This window comes from Colossoma macropomum, unplaced genomic scaffold (assembly GCF_904425465.1).
Source record: "Colossoma macropomum unplaced genomic scaffold, Colossoma_macropomum, whole genome shotgun sequence".
In the NCBI taxonomy this organism is placed as follows: domain Eukaryota; kingdom Metazoa; phylum Chordata; class Actinopteri; order Characiformes; family Serrasalmidae; genus Colossoma; species Colossoma macropomum.
In genome coordinates, this window is record NW_023494803.1 from 29,204,661 (window position 1) to 29,220,526 (window position 15,866).

A 15,866-nucleotide genomic window follows, 5' to 3' on the forward strand; every position below is an offset into this window, starting at 1 on the left:
GAATTAGATTTTTAATCTCAGAGTAAAATTACCTCACATGTCAGATTTCTAACATTTTTTTCACAGTAAAGTATTTACAATGTCTGTGCTGTGTGCAATGAACTAAAGGAAAATAAAGGCAGACTAACTTCAGAGTGTTACATCTTCAGTGGAACATCAGTGGAGGTGTGGATTCTGTGATCTGAGGAAGATCATTTGCTTTGTTTAAGCGTAAAGATCTATCTAAAGACCCTTTAAGTATGATTCTAGAAAGAGAATTAGGATGTACATTTTTGCTTCACTGTACAGATTCTATGTGTGATGTAACTTCTGCATAACTACAGTATAACTATATTGTGACTGTCAGACCAAAACATTGCAACTCCATGTTTTGTTTTTTATTTGTTTATTTTTATCATTTGAACATTTTAGTGGAGACAGTATGTAACTGTATAACTATAGTACATCAGACAAAATGAAATATTGAAGTTCTTATTAATGAACTATATGTTAATGCTTAAGAGAGGATTCCATGCAAAATTGATAATTTAGTATGTAATATTTAACTGTCATGGCAGCATTAACCTTTCTTTACACAAGCTACTAGTGAATCAAAGGTCATGTGACTTGGTAATTTGGGATAGGAAGGCAAATACTACTCTTAAAAAAGTATATACATTTCTTAGGTATTCATGAAGTATTTCCTTTTTACCTTTTCAAAAATAGACAGTGTTCTTACTAACACTCTGCTTCATATTCCCAAAGTGAAGCCACCACTAGTCCTGCTGACTTGTTTTTTCCAGTTTCAGTGTTGAAAATCAATTTGTAAGTCACTTCCTCCAAACTCAGCTCACAGTATGAACTCTTTTTGTAAATGGTGGCCTTTATGTTGAATACTTCTCAGAACAGTATTAAATGTGTCAATTGTGCCCCCAAGTGGAGATCCTGAGTATGTGACTGGTGTGAGAGTCCAAGTAGAAAAGGAAAAAAAATGAAGAATCTACTCTACATGTTCCCCTTGTTGTTTTGACTTTACAATTGAGAATAGCTTACATTCTTAATACATCTATATGATGTGAATGGTATACATTTGTAAATGTACAGAAAAAGAGAAGTCAGTCGCCCTGTAAAGATCATCTGTTAAAAGGTCCAGATCAAGATAAACTTCTGAATCAAAACCTTTTCTTCTCAAACGGTTGACGCCAGGTGGGAACTATCTTCGCATAGACTTTTTCAATCTGAAAGTATTTGAAGAAAATAATTAATGACTAAAATTACTTTTGCATTTTTAAAGAACAGCTGTCCATCTCATCTGGCAATTTATCAAACCGAGACCGTACAGTAACTGGTAGGCCTGCATTTGTTCATTTCCATGACAGTATCTGAGTTTTCATGCATGATATTAAATAAAGCAAACATTCTTGCTAAAGTCAAGAAATAAAGTCTGCTGGGATGATCACAAAATCATAAATTCATTTTGTTCAGAGTAAAATTCATGACTCACTTGTTCTGACTTTTTGACCCCGTAGCGTAACATAGTTGCTTGATGTTCGCTGTTGTGAAACAGGATATCGAAGGTGATGGTTTTAGTCATCACGTCTTCAATCTCAGGCTTGATGTGGGAGTAGAAGTCTCGAGGGGGGTGTTTATCATCCAAGTAATTATTCACTTTATATTTTTTCCCAACTATGTCAAGTGGGTCCAGCTTTACAGCGGAGTTCAAAGCTCGACCGAAGAGCAGGATTTTTGTGTCCGAGTCTAAAAGATGTTTGAAAGACAATAAAGTTTAATACAAACTACCATGTCACTGTCACTGCTGAGCTGAGAATGGTCCATCACGATCTACCACAAATCATATCCAGTGAGCAGTGGTCCAGTGGTGATCCCTTTCCATTTAATCAGCAACAGATGGGCTACAGTCAGTAACTATAATCCTACAGTGTAGACCTACACGGTTGGTGTTTCTGATAAAATGGCCAGTGAGCGTAGCTACAAGCAGGTGTACCTAAAAAACTATATATATATGTGTATATATATATATATATATATATATATATATATATATATATATGTATGGGGATGTGTGTGTCTGTACCGCTTACCCCTGCATGTCAAATGTGCAACATAAGGAACCCCGTCCCTCTCTCCATAGTAAACTCCAAAATGGGAGAAATACTTGTTTCGAGGGAATTCGATAATGTCTCCAGGGAACAGCTGTGGGCGTGAATTGTGCTGAAAGAAAAGAGTCGATCATTTCAGAGAACTATTAATCATTTTATAGAAGCTCACAGGCTCATGTTTCACTCTTTTTCATCTGACACAGATATAACAAAAAATGTCTTTAACATGTTTGAAACTATTATACTGTAACTGGACTGAACTACAGAATTTTAGTGTAGGTCATTCTACAACCCCATTTCCAAAAAAGTTGGGACACTGTAAATAAAACAAAATGCAATGATGCATAAACGCATTGTTGGCCAATTAGATATAGGGTTTAAATGATTTGCACATCATTGCATTTTGTTTTTATTTACATTTTGCACAGCTTTTTGGGAAATGGGGTTGTACCACTGCAGCGGCAAACAGGGTACAAATGTTGATATGTAATTTAAAAAAACAATCAGAAGAATATAAATTTTTTTTTGGACAGCTACATTTGTATGTATATATGTGTGTGTATGTGTAAAGTGACACTATGTGGAAAACTGCAATAATACTCTTATGTTATTTAATATTTCATGTTTTATAAGTAGCTAACTAACACATCTTTTTACGACATATTAAGCTGTCAATAAATAGCCAAATTTATCAGAAATATAAAAAGACTTCTAAAACGTCTTTCATCTTTTGAGATATCCATATGTAAGATGTATGTACTGTCCTTTTTTAAAAAAGAATTACATTATTTTTTTGTAACACACACACACACACACACACACACACATATATATATATATATATGTGACCAAAATGGTAACTTTACAGAAGAAGGGAAAAACATACTTTACTTTTAATGCAAGTCAATGGAACCAGACATTTTACCAAGTAATTTTGGTCCATTTCCTTTGGTCCATTCATTATGAAATTTACACACAATATAAAGGACAGTAGGTATTTTTTCACAAATTAGGTCAAAAACTTAAAAGTGATATAGATATTTAGTCACTTAAAAAGAACAATTATAGTTTTTTTCATTTATAAAATTAGGTGCACTATTAGGAATAAAACAAAGAATACACAGACATTCATTTCCTGTAGTTTACTCTTATTTTGAGCTTGTTTTCATGTCTTTAGAGTCAAGGGCCAGTTCTTAGCACCACAACGGTATGTCAACCATTTACACTCTTAAAAGTAAAGGTTCTTTAACGATTCTCGATTGAACATGCTGTTACAGGAAAATCTTACAGAACAGACTGAACACACTTGAACTGGCTCATCAACAGTTTATTGAGAGCTTCATGAGTTGGATCAGGTGCGTTGGGCTGGAGAACAGTTGAAACTGCGCAGGGCTGTAGGTCACCAGGAGCAGAATTAAGAAACGCTAGTAAAGAACATTCACAGTGTTTGCAGGTTCTTTAAACTTCAAACCAGATTCTTCACCTTCTCACAGCCCAATTTGCAAAATTATTCATTATTTAAAAAAACATATGTTGAAAGGTTTTCAGGGATCCAAAAGTGGTTCTTCTGTGGCATCGCTCCAAAGAACCCTTTTGGGTACCTTTACGTTTAAGAGTGTGTGGTAGGTAAAATGTCAGTTCAATGTAATAACTGGTTTGTACAAGTAAGATTGTTTATAAAAAAGTTAAAAATAGTTATAACAGTGTTAGGAAGAGCACACCTACATGCTACATGCTAACAAGAATCAAGTTCCACCTGCTAATCATTATCTATATTTTGAACATGCAGACATGGATGATGTCTCATAATATACACACTAATGTATTGTTTTTATTCAGAAGTAGCTTTCAATAAACCATAGTTGTACTAAAATGAGTAATAACTTACCAAACCCATTGACGCTGGCTATGCTGTTGATCTCTTCTGTGTGATGAACCTGACTGATGCTCAGAGGCACTCTCATGTCCTCAAAAGCACTGAAGCATTGATGGGTGCTGTTATGGGTGACACTGGCTACATGAGGGTGCTCCCCCACTCCCCCCTGTAAAATAACAGTGAATATTACAGCACTGGTCACTCAAGGGAATATTGAATGCAATGATGCATTTTTAAAACAATAAACTAATACCACAAGACCGAGTGCCACACCCAGGAACTACAGCCTAATGATCTCAAACAATTGTTCGCTGGGTGTGTTGTTGTTATGTGTTAACATTAATGTTTTCATGATTCTACTGAAACAGTGAATGGCTGGTATTGGTTTGGCTAAGCTGCTGCAGCCTAGCAGGGAACATAGTAAAGAAAACACAGGTGTTCTGGAGGTTTAAATAATAAATTTGTCTAAGGAAATGTACTATCCAAGTTACATGTGAAACCAATGATGGGAGCTCCATATCATCTCTTTCTCTTCTTTCTTCTGTTTAAACTTCTCTTTTCATCAGGAAACATCTGTTTATCACCTTCACACGGGTGAAATCCTCTATGCAAATGTCTCATGTGGCAGACATGGTAGTCTAAAAAGTTGTCTAAAGTTCACTCGGAATACCTAAAAAAAAGAAATACAACTTAGACAATGATCTAAAAATATGGAAAGTGTTAAAGGAAACAAACACTTTAAAACTGAATACACTAAAATGTTGTACAAGCTTAATTTAATTACATTTACATCCAATTTAATAACTGATAAACATAATAGAACATATCAGTACATATGGACTTTGCTACCTCAACATGAAATAGAATTGCATTTAATGTCAACATGTTTATAGTTTGTAAGTCAACAACCTTTTTTAAAGACATGTTGGACAGAAATGGTTTATCTAGTTTTAAACTGAGCATCATTTTTCCATCTCACTCCGTCTCAGATTGGTCAGAATAGCCTTTATGGTTAAAGCAAGTAAATAAGGATAAGCAGAGGCAGGGACTTGCACTAGCCACTGAGGGCCTTTACATATATATATATATATATATATATATATATATATATAATATATATATATATATATGTATCGCTATTGTGGAAGAAAACTTTGTATCTCCATTTTTGTTGTTTTTCAGTTTTTTATATAATATAATTTTGGACAACATGTCGTCGTATGAGGGGTATATATATATATATATATATATATATATATATACCCCTCAATCATAGTTATAATGGACTATTCCATGTTGTTACATGATGACACGACAGCGCAAAGACAGACCAGTGAACAAGGCAATTAACTCAAAGTCTACATCATGGACTGAGGGGAGTTTTTCAGTGCTGAGTGGAAAAATCATATAAAGTTATCCAAGTGCAGCAGAGAAACACGAGAAGACTGAGCAAATCCAAAGGTTTGTCGCTACACTTGTAGAGCTAACTTTGTTTTTTCACATAATGCTAGCCTTAATGTTATTTTTGTTAGTACAGATAGCGCCAGTGTTGGGTAATTACTACAAAAAAATACTTCTCTCAAACTGAATGGGGATTGCATTACTTCTTGGAAAAAGTAATTTCATTACTCATTACATAATTTCTATGTTACTCTGAACCATATTATCACTATGTTTGCAGAAATAGCATATTTCTAAAAACAAGCAAAAGTAAGTGTAATATTTAGTCTAGATTTAAGATTTTTTTTTATTTTAAGACATTTTTGCAGTTTAGATGGTTGCACCAGTCGGGAGTACAGAGCCTCAACTAATTTAAAACTGTGCATCCAGAGGGCCCCATTCCAGTCTTTTGCTTCGAGCCCCAGAATTACTAAATCCACCCTGAGGACAGGGCAGGGATGGATCATGGTCTTTCAAGGCTGCTCGACACAAGTGCTTTTGGAGGCTCTAACCCCTACGACCTGACAAAAAAAAATTCTGAAAACAAAAACTAGGCCTGAAAAAAAACTTTAATAAGTAGCTAATGCGATGATCAGTGCTGTAAAAAATGTATGCTTCTATATATTTTAGGGTTAGTGTGCTTTTAATTAATTTTAACTACAGTGGCCGGGTTTGGGACAAGGGGGCTTTATTTAGTTTATTTCATTCATTTATTAGTTATTACATATTCAAGGGGCTTTTTCTGCATTTATATTATGCAACTGCGGTGGACAGTGCCCTGTCTTTGAGCTGTTTCAGGCCTTGTGATCTGAGGTCCCCCCGTGGCCCCTGGTAATCAGAATCTAATGCAGTCAGTAATCAATCCCTGGTCAATTACAATTACAATTATAGAGTCACACATGCCATATGTTGTTATTTTCAGGAGATCCTGGGCTACACAGATATGCCATTATTTGACATGTAAATGCTAACAGAATATTGGAATCTTTATTTGTCCAGTTTTTGAACTTACTTGTTGCCTCTTAAATTTTGTAAATTTTTGCTTTTACAAACTTTGAAAACAATGGTCAGCTCATATATCAGCTCATATATTTTTTCATATATTGTTAGTTTAGAGTGTCTGTGACCTGAAAATGCAAGGCTTTTGATGGTAGATTACTCTGTTACTTATTTTGAGTACAAGTGAATGATTAGCATAAGGCAACCATGTTATTTATTGATTTTATGTCGTCCATGGATCCATGCTGAGTGCTAGAACTCTGATAGACCATGAGATATTTTCCCCAGAGCCAAGATAAGTACTTATTTTTAATTACTAATTATATTTAATTTCAAATTGACTTGGATGTCTACTCTCAGCTATTTTTAATATATAGTTTTTTTTCCTTTATTTTCAAGAAGAGAGCTGAATATTATTATCATAATTAAAATTATGTATCTCTTTATAGAGATATGTCATTTTTGTAGCTTTTTTTAAATAAAAGAGTTTGATGTAGCCAGCCTGCTTTTTGAATAAGGCACAATACAGGGCACCCAATTAGAAAAGAGGTATCACATAATACATATACATTACAGACATCAGTTTTAAAGGCACAGTAACGGAAACAGCTTGTTTAATTTCTAAGGGATTCTTATTGAATATCTGTGGCTGGATTATTAGATAAGACTAACTAGTCTGGTGTGTGAAGAGATTTAAAAGCAAATATTTCAACTGGCCATAAAACTGCAGAAGAGCAGTGGCAGATGGCAGTGAGTTGAATGCTCAAATGAGCTGTGCTGAAGTTGGCGTAAAGAGATACGGGCTTTCTTAATGATAGCAGCTGTCAATCACACAGCTGTGTTGAGAAAGAGTCGAGTGTAATTCCTCTCTGTCAGAGTCGTCACACAGGACAGGTTGCTCTGCACAGACACTGCTGACTGATGCGAGATTCTTTACTTCACATGCTCAGAGGGGAAGAGAATCGTTGACGCTATCCACAGTCAATGACTTGCCACTCTTAACAAGGGTTCTCCAAGAGTTCTTTAGTAGAGATAGTGTTTATATATAGAACCATGACACCTCAAAGAACTGCTAGAGTGCTTTAAGGGGAGTCAGAATTGCTTACAATGGAGTTGATAGAAACCAGACGTCTGATAAGTTTAATACCTCTAAAAGGTCCATCACAGAAAGTTATGACATGAAGATGTTGCGAATGCACTTCCTAATGCCTGAGGCATTTTTTGTTTTAGTTTTGAGATAAGATTTTGGAATAAAATGCTTTTTTTAGAACCCATTTATGGCAAAGAGGTGCATGCAGAGAGCTGCAAGGCAACATAGTCCCCAAGGACTATTCATTTACATTCATTATGTAGAAAAACTCTGAAGATGAGTAGGTTGTGTGTGGTAAATAAAATGGCTATAATTGTGTTGTAGACACTGTGACCTGGTTCCTATCACCACCACTGTAAAGACATCTGTGTTGGTAAGTTTCTCTACAATAAAACATTTCACATTAAAAAACTCTGAATGACTTTGTTTACATCTCCATGACTGAGCAATGCAGAAATTTTAAAAAACGGTGGAACTCCCCTTTAAATGGTTGGCAGTTTAGTGGTTATTTTTAAATGTGCCATTTTAACATTGCCATAGCCAGTGTTGTAATAATTACTCAGAAAAGTATTCCATTACAAATTACTTATTACTCCTCTTGAACTGTAATGAGATTACCTGGAATAGCTAATTAAATTACTCATTACTTCAACTTCACTCTGTAAAACCCACACACATCTGTATCAAATGGAAAGCACAAGGGAAAATCCAGTAGTCATTTCAGTATTCTGTTTCGAAAGAAACAGCCGATTCCAGTAACCATCTTTAAAAGGCATGTCACAGTAGTTTCTGCCCTTGGACAAGACACAGCAAGTTATACTTGATAAAAATTGTGATTTGGGTGATGCTGTTTAAAGAAAAACAGAAAGACTAGACATGTTGAAAACAGCTGCTTCAAAATAACATTTTCATGAATAAAATGTAAAGCTTACAAAGCTGTTCCTGAAAGAAAATCAAGTCTGGTCTGTTTAGGTGCGATTATATCTCTCTTTTCTTCAGTTACTTTTTATGTATTTAGCATGAATAGATGCTTTGACAGATTGTTAACAGTGCTTAAATATCAAAACTTAAATATCAAAATCAATTTAGATGTAAAATTAAAGACTGTTAAAAATGAAAAATTAAAATTGTTTATAGAATCTAAAGGTTCTATGAATAGCTTGTTTATTATAACTACTAAAGGAACCTTGAACCTTAAAATCTTAAAATGATGCTTAAAATGAATCTTAAAATGATTCTATGTGAACCATTCTACCAAATTAGTTCAAAGTGCAGTCCCACAATAAAAACTATTAAGTATTCAGTCTATATTTACAAGCATTATGTTATGATCTATTTTATATAGATAATAATAAGCTAAATGTATACAAAATCATCATCTGAAGAGTACTTTCTGTTGGGAGATGGCTTTCCTAAACCCTAAATTTGAACTTGTGAAAATTACTTTTTTGGTAATGTTTTACAATGTTTTCAAAAAATTCTTTTAAAGTGAATTTGAAAAATTTTGATTTATCATAAGTTTAATTTTTAATAATAAATATACTATATTTAAAAATTCTTTCTCACATGTCACTATCAAAACACTGAGAGTTTATTCCATAGGTGGAGCTTTATTTTAGCCACACCCCTGCATTTAGAGCAGGAAGTGAGACTGCATCCCTGTCCCTCATGGCCACATGGTGAGCAGTTAGAGCCCATTGTTTTGAAGTAAATGTGTCCGAAAGTATGAAAATCAATGTGTTAACATTATGAGTCGTCACTACCGAAACATATTTTCTGCAATAAAGTGAAAAACATTTTTGTGTTTTAATAAAAAATATGATTTTATGTGTGTACAACTGTTTGCTAGTCATGTGCTGGCTAGCATTTTTAAATTCTGCTCATAATTAGCTAAAACTGTCACTACTGAAACAGCCTCGACCGATACATTTGAGAAAGTTTTGATAGTGTTATGATTGTTTTGGTAGTGACAAAGTGGAATCTTCAATCATTTATTTTAACATAAACATAATTAAGGCATGGGTCACTCAGAGCAAAATAATTTTAGTCTAAAGTCCAAGTCAGTAAAAAGTCCACAATGTGTTTTTACTTTGAACCAATTCAGTATCCATATAGCGTCAAAATAGGTTCCACTATTGCTACACTGTAGAACCTTTATTGATACCACAAAGACCCCTTTTCGCCAAGAATGTAGTTTTCCTAAGCAGTGGTTTGGTTTCAGGTTTAGGATGAAATCCATTCATGCTGGATTGATTGACGGACTTTCTAGCTAGTTATTTAGCTGTAACTGAGTTAAAACAAAATCCTATGTTGTCGCACATATTTTGCTTTGTCACTCCACAGATCACAGAAATCACTTGGATGTGAAGTAAAATGTGTCTTTTAAAACAAATGACCTCACAACTGTCATCAAGTAGCCAAGGGAAGAAACGGCAGCCGTGGGCCAGAGCAAACAGTAGGGCTTGAATGGCATGCCAGAGATTTGGATAATGCGCTAAATGCGCATGTCTGCTCCCTTCCAAAGCTCGCAGGAACTTAAACGATGGGGCATATGAGACACAGACACTAATCACATCCCAGCTGAAAAGCCTGGCCTTGGAGAGAGGTGACATTGCTGGAAGAGGCCGGTTCTCTGGTCAGGCTCCACCTGCTCTGCTCTGTGGACCATGTGTATTGCCCTCAGCATGTCCTGCTTGAGGTGGGGCCATTGCCCAGCTGCCCCTTCAACTGTGGCATGGGGGAGGGAGGGGCTGTCTTAGTAATGGAGCTCTGTGGTGGTCTCTCGCTACTAATCTACACACTGCATTCAAAGCTGTTTTCCTGTGGTATAAGTCACTGCATATATCATACTCCGTGAAGTGGATGAGATGCCTGTTGCTCATGTCTCCAGGGAGGGCTGGCTGGTAGAAGCTTCAGTCATAAAGAATGTTGAACTGGCTTGTGTTTCAAAAGTAACAGTGACTTAAGTGACATTTGCATTCAGATCTAATTCTGGTCAAATGCACAAAGATGACGCCACTTTTGAGAGCTCAGTGGTGCCAAAACCACAAACACTGGTCTACAGAGATCAAAGAGTCATCCTCCACCATGTTCTTCATAAGTTGGCAAGGACATGTGTGACATACGCCAGGAGAACAGTACAGGCCTCAATGCTTAAGCTCTAGTAGGGGTTTGCTGGCATGGTTTAGGTCCACTTGTCCACTTATAGCAAAGTGGACAAGTGATCATCTTTATCCTGTGATGAAACATTTCTATCCTGGTGGGGGTGGTTTCTTCCAGGATGACCATGCCCACTGAATGCAAGTTATGTGAATCATATAAGGCCCTCGCCATCACCAGATCGCAACCCACTCTAACGCCTATGAGAGATTGTGGACCGACGTGTTAGACAGTGCTTTTTATCATCATCCAAACACTAAATGAGCATGGACTCTTGGATGAATGCCTCTAATACAGTTTCATAGACTTTACCAACACTTTACTAAGACATTTTGTGTTGTTTTTAATTTAATGTGTCATCTGCCTGTACTTTTTTACAACTTAAATATATAAACCTATGAACTTTTCTGGAAATTGGTGGCCAGATTAAGATTCTGATTTGATCATTTACATTTTAGTTATGTCACAACCACTTGACTACCACTACAAACTGGACTGAAAGTTATTTTGCTTGATATTGATACCCACACGTTTAACCCCTTAACCCCTAAGTGCCCTGTATGTGGGCCCACACTTCTATTCTTCATTCATTAACCACAGAACTTACTAGTTTAGCGGTAATCACTGAATAACTTATAGAACACTCTTCTAAATAAACCTTCCTATATGGTTTGGACAGTTCTGGGAAAACCTGTAACTGGTATGAAACCTTTACATTATGAGCAGGTTCTTTGAACTTCTGTCATACTGTGAATCACACATCTCATTTACAGAAATGGTTAATTTACGAACAATCCATACTTCACTGGTGTCATCTTGTGATTCTGTGGTCACCTCATGTCGATATTAAGAACTCTAAACTGTAATGTAAGCTTCATTTCAAAACAGAGATACTCCAAATATGATACGCTTTTGTCCTACGTGCATTTTTCATCTGAATGTTACTGGATCCTCTGAATCATGAGGTTGTCAAGGAGTTTAAATTTGAATTTTGCTACATGCAAAATAGCACTTCATTGATGTCATAAGACTGGCAATGTCACAAAAGTACCCTGAACCAACAAGGTTTGGCAAGTGTGGGAATAAGTTGCTTTGGCAGTAGCAGAGAAGTGGAGTAGCTGGTGTTATTATATAATAGTGTTAAAGTTTAACAGTAGCAACATTGCTTAAATGTGCAGGAGTGTTACTTTGCTATTAGCACGAATGTAGCAATGTTCATATTTTGACTCCTTAATAACCTGTAAATCAGAGGATCCAGTTACGCTTAGAGGAAAAAAGTACACAGGACAAAATGTATCAGGTTTGAAACATTCGAGTTTACTACAGGATACAACAGCAGCCTTTTTTTAAAAACCTATTTTGGTCATAGAGAAATCTTGCTTAGACCTAGTGTTATTAATATGGGCATGATGCTGACTACAGAATGATGCACAACTTCAGAGGTCTTTTAAAAGTTGTTTTCAAAAATTTCAAAGTTTCAAAGATCCATTTTTAGGACCTTTGTCATTAAGAGTGTAGTTAATGAATAACTGCGCTGTGGTTTATAGGCTTTATTCAGCTTGTGCCTTTATTCATTCAGAGGAACCCAACATACTAAAGCTAGTGAGGAATTATTTATGACTCTTCTCGCCAACTAAAAAGCCACACCCAACATGGAGGTGAATGCACACAGCCTAATTTGTCAAATGGTGTAAAAGCCTGTCCAACTTAGGAAAAACTGGCACATGCTATGTCCAGTCACAATCGCCACCTGTTTTTAAGCTGTTGATTACAGTACCTTTGACCTCTGTGATAGGAGCATACACAATGGCAGGCCTTTAAGTGACTGTTCGTGTGGCCCTTAGTGAACAGCTGTATCAACCTCAGGGCCAGCAACTGGCCAGCATGCACAGGGGCTTCCCTTGCTTTAATGCACTGCAGGCCCTAATGAGTCAGCACACGCCTATGAATAAGTCATTTGTGAAGTCCTGTCAAAAGCCTGATGTAGCATTAAACCACTATTACAGTACTATTTGCATAAAACAGTACAATTTACTGAGTCAGAATTGTTGGTGGTGATCGGAACCAAAGATCTAAAGAGTGTATTGCCACTAGAAACTACCACACATAAAGTTATTATACAAGATTATGAATATGTTGCTGGACGTCTGAAACATTGTTTTACATTCGTTTTGAGAAGGTTTTGGCCTAAAACATCTTTTTTAAGAAGCTGTCCATTGCAGAGATGTACAGGCAGGGTGTTGATTTTTTTTTTCAGATTTATGACTAGTTCACCATTATCAGCATTACATATAGAAACTCAGAAGACTTTTAGGGTAATTGGTCTTTTTGGATAGTAAATAAAGTGACATTATTTGCATTGTACACAATGTGACCCCTGGTTCCTTGCAACACCACTGTAAAGAAATATGAGTTGGTAAGTTTCTTTACAATGCACCATTTCACATCAAGCCACTCTGAATGATTCTGTTTACATCTTAACAGCTGATTTATGCAGAACTGTTGAAAAATCAGCATTCCCTCTTGAAAAAACCATGGCTTGTAGATATACATTGATAATGCAGTCGCTACAATGTGGAGAAAGACAACAACACAGCTAAGTCACTGATACAGCAACTGCTGTTAGTAATCAACAAAGCATGATTGAATCAGCCACAAAGGGCAATGACAAATGCAATAGGCTAGTGCAGATTTGATAAATAAAACATCATAAAAAAACAATAATTCTCCCTACAGCAAGCATTCACAAGGTCTGTACAGCTCTCAAAATAGCATATTTTAAAGCTATATTATTTTATTCATATTTTTCAGTAGTTATACAATAGTTAACAATCCTGAAAGTAGGAGGTGCTCATCACCCCATGTCCCAGGTCCATGTTTTAATCATTACGTAATTCTGCAAAGTGAGCAAAACAATTCTGAGCGCACACCTCACACCATGCTCCATTGTGGAATCCTTACAGATCGTCTAATTAGTGGTTTTGCTAAATGAAGACGGCATGACGTTATGTGAGGCACAGTATTAGACGATAAAATGACTGGTTGGATGTCTTTCTACATTGTCAGAAAAAAAGTGTACTATACAGGTAGATTTTCGTCCGCAAAATATATCACCTGGTCCAATTTTGTATATTTGCATATTTATACCTTTTTGTTTTATGTCTTATCTTAAGAAAAATAAAAAGGCTGGAGTCAAGACAGGGCATGTTGAGTCAATACAAAAAATAATAACTGAACAGAATGTGGTACAATTATGTTCCCTGACTAAAGGTACTGAAGACATACTCTTGAGGGGACCATCACAATGACAGCATGTATACCCTGGTCCAGTTTTCTCTGAGGATATATACTGGACATGTAATGGCAAATGAGTTCTTGAATGGAGGACAATGTTATCACTTGTTCCAACCCCCACCCCCAACCCCCCATTTAGCTTTCTACAAATGAGCTGGCTGACCCTATTATGAGATACTCTATGCACTATAAGTGGAATGTAGGAGTAAACTGTGGGTTTACATCATACTTTGAACATCCCTTTCTGCCAAAGACTTTCATATTGTCACCATTGTAACAAAACATTGCATCTACAACATGGCAACTTTATAAGGGAATACAATTATATTAACACAAAACTATTTTATTCCAAGTAAATTTGGGCCTTTTGTATTGGTCTATTCATCATACTGTATGACATTAGTCTGACTTTAATAGCTGTTCTTTTGCTATATTGATTTTGTGTTTCAATCCAGGGAAGGCATTTTATGTTGTGGGTGCTGAAACAATAGTGAGAGACTATGCCACATATTTTATTTCTATTGAATTGAATACTTTTGTGAAATAGGACGTTCTACGTAATAAAATGGCTAAAATTTAAACAAAGTCATTCATAGTAGATGTGAAATGCACCATCCCGGAGACACTTACCGAGTCAGCGGTAGGAACGAGATCTCTGAAGTGCTGAACAGCTGCATCACTTTTGTAATAAAACATTGCATCTACAATATGGTAACTTTTAAAGAGGATATTAACATAAATTGATTTTATTCCAAGCATTTTTAGGCCATTTGTATTGGTCCATTTATCAGGAACTCTAAAAATTACAGCAGTGATATAAAAAAGCAGCAGTAGTTAATGTGAATGTCATGTTACCAATTTGGGAATCTGTATGATTCTTTGTGCCCAATAAAGCTATTAAACTGGAGAGGAAGCCTTTCTCACAGAGTGTGTCAGAGTCACTGGGCCGTAATGAAAGTCTGCTCAGCAGATCTTCTTAATCAAATATTTCATGGTGATTCCTCTGGGATTCTGACAGGGGAAAGTGCACACACAAAACGAGCTAAGCCTATTTTCAGCTTCTGTGTAGAACTGAAATAGATCCAGTGTTGGGCTACAATATTACTGTGTCTAATGACTATGAGCTTATCTTTTAACTGCTCTCTCTCTCTCTCTCTCTCTGTCTCTCTGTCTCTCTCTCTCTCTCTCTCTCTCTCTCTCTCTCTCTCTCTCTCTCTCTCCTTGCTGAGTTTAGAGCACAGGTGTTGACCTTAGCAGCCATGAGGCATATGCTTCCATGTCCACATTTTCCTGCGCTCTCTTGTTTCCAGCTTCAGCCCTGGATGGACCCCCTGCATGTGATCCAGGAGCCACTGCATGCCGCTGGACGAAATGATTGAAATGGAAAGAGTGAAATTCATAGGAGTTCATCTGGTGCATTCAACATTCAATGACTGAGTAGCTGCTCAACTGCAGCTACTCAGTCATTGTAATCAGAGCTGGAGCACCATTCGCGAAGTGCTATAAAGCTGCTCACAAGCCTGAATTCAGAATATTCCATCTGTACTAAGTAAACTGGGACACTAGTGAAAGCTTCAAGGGAAAACAATAACATTGTTTTAAAGGGTTTGTAAGAGCATAGACATATCAAAATTATGAGAGATGTCTGATTTTTACTCTGTATTTGTTCATTTTTAGATCCAGCACATTTTACGTTTTTATAAGGTGGGAAGCCCATTATCTCTCTTTAAAACAATAACACTACTTTTACTGAAGTGGCATTTTGCTCCAAATTGAAATGATGTGACCACTGCACAAAATGACAAGAGACAAAATAGAATTCCTGACATGCACTAGATTAAATTTATCAAAGAAACCTGCCTGGACTTTTTTTTTAACACCTCTGAAGTTCTTTTTGCATTTTCTGCTT

General features: G+C 36.2%; 1 protein-coding gene across 1 annotated transcript; it reads right to left on the reverse strand.

The window, feature by feature from the left end:
- Positions 1 to 316: 316 nt before the first annotated feature.
- plaat1l (phospholipase A and acyltransferase 1-like) lies at positions 317 to 4,135 on the reverse strand. The gene is made up of 4 exons (XM_036593528.1): positions 3,988 to 4,135; positions 2,082 to 2,211; positions 1,484 to 1,737; positions 317 to 1,217 (listed from the first exon to the last, which is right to left on the reverse strand). The coding sequence occupies exons 1-4, from the start codon at positions 3,994 to 3,996 to the stop codon at positions 1,152 to 1,154; spliced, it is 459 nt and encodes a 152-aa protein (XP_036449421.1). The 5' UTR covers positions 3,997 to 4,135; the 3' UTR covers positions 317 to 1,151.
- Positions 4,136 to 15,866: the final 11,731 nt, after the last annotated feature.

What these genes read in the sequence shown, in the direction of transcription:
- plaat1l (XM_036593528.1), bottom strand. An exon ending in TGCACATTTGACATGCAGGG is followed by an intron (nt 1,738 to 2,081) that starts GTAAGCGGTACA and finishes AACATCTTTTAG; the next exon opens with ACTCGGACACAAAAATCCTG. An exon ending in GGGTCAAAAAGTCAGAACAA is followed by an intron (nt 1,218 to 1,483) that starts GTGAGTCATGAA and finishes AAATACTTTCAG; the next exon opens with ATTGAAAAAGTCTATGCGAA.